Genomic DNA, 5,976 nt, shown 5'->3' with positions numbered 1-5,976 from the left:
AAGCCAGGGGAAGCAAGCCAGTAAAGAACATCCCTCCATGGCCTCTGCCTCAGCTCCTGCTTTCTGGCGTGCTTGAGTTTCAGTCCTGACTTTGTTTAGTGATGAACAGCAATCTGGAAATGTAAGGTGAATAAACTCTTTCCTCCCCAACTTGCTTCTTGGTCATGATGTTTGTGCAGGAATAGTAACCCTGACTAAGACAGTTCTATTAAGGCAGAGCCTCAGTATGCAGTCAGGCTAGTCACAAACTCAATGTCCTCTTGCCTTAGCTTCTGAAGGGTGGGAATTACCCTGCGTTCCTCAGTTTCCCTCTGTAGTTTTGAATTCTCTGCTTGTGGCAACCCTATCACTGTCCCCAGTTTGCTTCCTGTTGGAGGTAATGTATCATGTACTTGATTAAAATTCCTGATGTTATTAAATCATGCTTTCATTACAATGTAAAAAGATGTGTTCTTTCTTTATTGTTTAGAAGGAAAGTGCTGAGCAGGCCAATGCATGTCAATGCATGCCAATGCCTGCCAGTGCATGCCAGTGCATGCCAGTGCATGCCCAGCAAGATGGTTTACCTCACTGAGTTCCAATTAGAACGGACTATTTGAATCCATATGGTTTGAATATGGCTTGTGGGCTAGCCCGAGAACTGAGTTGTTTACATAATTTTTTAAAATGATGAATGCCTTTCCACATTCAAGAAAGAGACACACAAGAGCCACATGTCCTGGCACCTCCTACCCAGGTGCACTTATGTCCACAGAGGGGCAGGCAATGGTAGAGTCTATGGAGCAGACACTGGCACTGTTGCACACAATGACTTGCATTCCCAGGTGTCTTAGTCAGGGTTTCTATTCCTGCACAAAACACCATGACCAAGAAGCAAGTTGGGGAGGAAAGGGTTTATTCAACTTACACTTCCACATTGCTGTTCATCACCAAAGGAAGTCAGGACTGGGACTCAAGCAGGTCAGGAAGCAGGAGCTGATGGAGGCCATGGAGGGATGTTCCTTACTGGCTTGCTCAGCTTTCTTCCTTTTGTTTTTTATTGATTTATTTATTATTATATGTAAGTATACTGTAGCTGACTTCAGATGTACCAGAAGAGGACTTCAACTCTCATTACAGGTGGTTGTGAGCCACCATGTGGTTGCTGGGACTTGAACTCAGGACCTTGGGTAGAACAGTCAGTGTTCTTACCTGCTGAGCCATCTCATCAGCCCCCTCAGCTTGCTTTCTTATAGAACCCAAGACTACCAGCCTGGGGTTGGCACCACCCACAATGGGCCCTCTCCACTTGATCACTAATTGAGAAAATGCCTTACATCTGAATTGGTTCTCATGGAGGCCTTTCCTCCAGGGAGGCTCCTTTCTCTGTGATAACTCCAGCTTGTGTCAAGGTGACACACAAAACCAGCCAGTACCCCAGGAGACTATGGTGTCTCTGAAGAAGGCCAGAGAAGGTGATAAGGTCTTTCTGCTGAGAGGTACTTGAGCTATCAGTTACTCTGCCTGTGATGAGCAGTTTACATCATTGCAAAAGCAACTCGTTCAAAGTGGAGGTTTATGTTGCGAAACTAACGCTGTTAGGAATGTGAACAAGGACTGAAAGGCTCCTCTGGGCCCAGTCCCAGTCCCAGATAGCAACATACAATAGGTTCCTTGGACTCCACACATAATCAGGAACTTTCCTAGGCCCAGGCCTACATAGGAGCTGTTCCTGGCTAACAGCATCTTGAACTGCAAGGCCACTCTATGCCACGTGACATGCCATTGGAAGCAGAACTTTGCAGACTCTCATCCACGGCTTGGCACCACAGGCCTTCGTGAACTTTCTTTGCAGTTCTTCTATGACTGCCTCATTTGTAAAGAGACAGTGATGGGGCTGGTTCCTAACACTGACCTGAAAGGTATGCACATGTGTGAATATATATGTTATACATATACATATCATCTATACAATGCATTCATGTTTAAAGGACTGTGCACACTAAGTCCCCAACGTACTGCATCAGTGTGTCACAAATAAATTATACCTATGCTCATCTCCCTACTTATCGGGCTGCACATACTTCCAGGAACAGCAGAACCCGGAGCTTCTGGGCTGCTTGAATTTACTTCAGGTAAGAGACTGTGTTCCTGCCTCAGAACAGCCTCCATATGAAAATATTACCCCACCATCATTTCTCAGCATGTAAATATCCAATTAATACCATTGTGCAGTGTGCTGTGTTAAAACCAAATCCATTTCAGCATGCACAGCTGTTCATCTTTAGTAAAGAGCAAAAGTACAACAAATAATTGCTTTAAGGTAAACTTTGTGGTTTATCATTTGTAAATGCTGGATTCACACATGTATTTTACATACCCATATATCTGGAGGTCATGTAAGAAGTTTTGGGGTGAAAACATTTAAGAAACTCTGCTTCAGAACATGGTGGGAACCTTGACTTTGGGCAGCACTTGAGGTATATGGAGTCCGGTGCAGGTGGAATTTGAAAGGGGTTGTTGTGGCCTGGTGTCCCGGACACCTGAGCTATACGGGCCACAAAGGCTAGCAGAGAAAATTTGGGTAATTCCTGTAGTGAAGTGTCTGCACTGGGTGAGTTGATTTGCTTAGGAGCCTGCACTGAGCTAGGGGGATTCATTATACAGTGAGAAAGTAAAATGCTCTCATTGCCAGGGAACTTCTTGCTCTGATTGTATTCGGGGCATGAACCCAAGTACATTTGGGTTCTGCAACTCAAAACACTTTGAGAAATCTTAAATAGCATTTGGTAGTCAGGAAAGAGGTGGCCTTGTTTTCACTTTTTACTGACTTTAAAAAGCTTTCTAAGACCTCTGGCTTGTCTAAATAGTCTCCTGACATTGCTCCCAAGGGCTTCCAAATTGGCAATTAACTATCAGCAAACCTGCAGTCATGTAACTGATTTTTTTTTTTTTGAGACAGGCTTATCTGAAACTCACTATGTACCCCAGGCTGGCCTAAAAAACTCATGATCTTCCTCAAAAGAAAATGTCATAGTTGCCATCATGTTTATTTAAACATTTCTCACTGTATATGTCCCCTTTTCCAAGCTTAAAAAAAAACTTCCTGTTTTATCTTTCTTAGTATTTAACGGGTGGAACAAATCCACACAGAAATATCATGAATATATTTCTCTGAAGCCTATGGTTTTGTTTTCTCCAACAGGGTAAATTTTCCCCACTGTCTCACAAGCAATGCACACCACACACTTTCTCCTCTCCTTACTGCAGTGGCTGCTCAGTGAGGACTTGCAACTTGCACCCCACTCACAGATCAAGGGAGAAACTGAACATCTGTGGGCATATAAGCCTGGAGGATCCCTGGGAATTGTGTAAACCCCAAGAGGATGGTGGCCGCCCCTCGATGTTAAAACCCCACTTGTTAGACACGCTTCCGTATTTTTCTGATGTGTTAGGTACGGTCAGGTCAGATCCTAAACCTTCAGTCCTTGCCGGCTTTAAAGTGCTTTCGACACAACTTGCAGGAGAATAAGACAAAACACTGAGCTAAAAATAATCATGCAAACAGTGCTCTAGAGATTTAAAGAATCAGTTTCACTTCCTTTTTTTCCTGCCTCTGCCAACTGAAGTCTGCAGCTATGAACTCTACCGAAGACAAGTCAGTCCCCATTGCATAGGGGACTCGATGCTGTGATAGCCAGGGTCTAGATGCTTTTACTGCAAAGGTAAAATAAATAAATAAATAAATAAATAAACAAACAAACAAATAAATAAATAAATAAATGGATTAGGGGATGTCTAGAAACCTGTATATGCTCTACGAATGAGGGCAATTCAATATACTCCTTAATGTTTACAAGAAAGAGATAAAGCCAGGCGTGCTAGTGCAGGCCTATAAAATATTTTCAGGTTCACTTACCCGTGCAGGTATTTGGTTCTATCATTTAAAATACTAGGGAAGATACAAATATTAATTCCAGCTTTGGGAGAGGCTGAGGCAGGAGGATTGTGAGTTTGGGGGCATACATTGTGAATTCTTATTTTAAAAATAAAACAAGAACAATAACAAATGAACAAAACCCAAGACCAACCCAATAAAAACTTCAGCCGAAATTAAAGGTGGACTAAACATGACCACGAGGAGCGACTGGAATACACACCTTGGTGTTTGCCCTGAGTGCGGTAAGCTCTGAAGAGGATGTAACTTGTAACAACGGAGAACGTTCCCCACATAGACAGAAACCACCACCAGTAGAGCTTTGTTGTCAAGTACAAAGGGTCAACCCACATCTGCAGCAAGGTCACCAGCTATCAGAGAAATAAACACAGTCTCCTTCAGTGATGGGGACCTCGAATGGCGCCCCACTTTGCTGTATGCTGCTGATTTAGATAGACCTCGGCCCTGGGGCCTCCATCACTCACTAAATGCTTCATACACACTCACTCTGGTGGAAAGCAACCTCACCATCATGCCTATTCCAGAACAAAAGCTGACCTACCAGCTGTGAGTTAATTCTACAGATAAGAGAATTGGTAGTTATCTGAAAGATCACATGGGGATAATTCAGAACGCCTGAGCCTGGTCCTTACATCTGACTGCTTCAGAGGAAGCCACGTAGGGCCTCAATAGTGAAGGGCATTGGACAGACAAGCATCACTATAATTGTGAAGCTGGGAGCATCGATGCCTGGGCTGTCTCCCTCTCCTGCAGGGTGACACAGAGTTCAAACACAACCTAGAGAAGAAAGCACTCTGAAACTCACACTGTGTTGCACGGAGCCCAGGGGCTGCTGTTACTAACACATGCCCCTGTGAAAGGCCTTGGAGAATCGTCAGTCAGTGAACCAGCAGCCTCTGGGGTGTCTACCTGGGTACCAGTGAGTTCTACCACTCAGCTCTCGTGCCCCTGTTATGTCCTGTCCTGTTCCCCTTCCTCCTTCTCTTCAGCTACGTGTGCCCTTCCCAGAAAGCACAGGGTAGGGACCTCACTCTTTCCTTGTTCTCTGCGTCTGTACCACTGACCAGAGTCCAAGTGGCCTCCAGGAGGTACATTTAATCTGACTGGGCCCAACCCACACTACTGAGGGTCGGGACAGACTGAGCTGATGGGCTGATGGATGGAGTCTCTCAGAGGACAGCCATGTCTCCTCTCTGCACACATAACAGACTATCATTAATAATCTCCCATAGGATGGGTCTCAAGTTGGGCTGGGTGTAGAAAGCAGACTTAGAAATGAAAGACCTTTGGTCTTTTACATTTTCCAGCATCAACCTTTTATCTACTTAGAATGGTTACAAAGGACAGCCAGCGAGGAGTCTAGCATGGCTGTCGTCTGAAAGGACAGCTGTCCCACCAGCTGACTCAGACAGATGCAGACACCCACAGCCACACAGTGGATGGAGCTTGGGGACTCTTATGGAAGAGTGGGGGAAAGGATTTCAGGCCCTGAAGGGGACAAGAACCCCAGGAGGAAGAGGAGGAGGAGGAGGGAGAGGAAGAGGAGGAAGAAGAAATGAGCCTTACTTTAGAAAACAGTACAGTTTTCATAAGGGCCTGAGATCACTTGCAAGATAACCAAGACTCAAGATACACACAGAGATGTTAGTTCTCATCATGGTGACTGAAGATAAGGTTCATTACTTCTGATATCAAAGGAGACAGGCATTTCTCAAAATCCCATCATCTGTTTTCATTTATTGTTTTTTTGTAGTCTTCATCTTTCTAAGAATATACTCATCTTTTACATTTCCCCTGTAAAAATGAAATTTATGACAAAGAAAAGCCTGAGTCTGTTTATTTAAAAAAACCATTTGAAGATTTATGTTATCCTTTTGCATGAATGTTTTGCTTGTGTATGTGTGTGTACACTGCATGAATGTTTTGCTTGTATATGTGTGTGTACACTGCATGAATGTTTTGCTTGTATATGTGTGTGCGCACTGCATGAATGTTTTGCTTGTATATGTGTGTGCGCACTGCATGAATGTTTTGCTTGT

At 44.1% G+C, this 5,976-nt stretch overlaps 1 protein-coding gene across 1 annotated transcript in view; it reads right to left on the bottom strand.

The window, feature by feature from the left end:
- Window positions 1–5,976, bottom strand: part of Rnf175 (ring finger protein 175) — a 30,254-nt gene that overhangs the window by 14,889 nt on the left and 9,389 nt on the right. Inside the window, 2 exon segments of the mRNA XM_021196929.1 lie at window positions 4,140–4,164; window positions 4,167–4,287. Coding sequence (XP_021052588.1) covers window positions 4,140–4,164; window positions 4,167–4,287 — 146 coding nt within the window.

Source organism: Mus pahari, chromosome 4 (genome assembly GCF_900095145.1).
Source record: "Mus pahari chromosome 4, PAHARI_EIJ_v1.1, whole genome shotgun sequence".
NCBI lineage: Eukaryota > Metazoa > Chordata > Mammalia > Rodentia > Muridae > Mus > Mus pahari.
The sequence above is the reverse complement of the archived record's forward strand: the minus strand, read 5'-3'. Positions and strand labels throughout refer to the sequence as shown.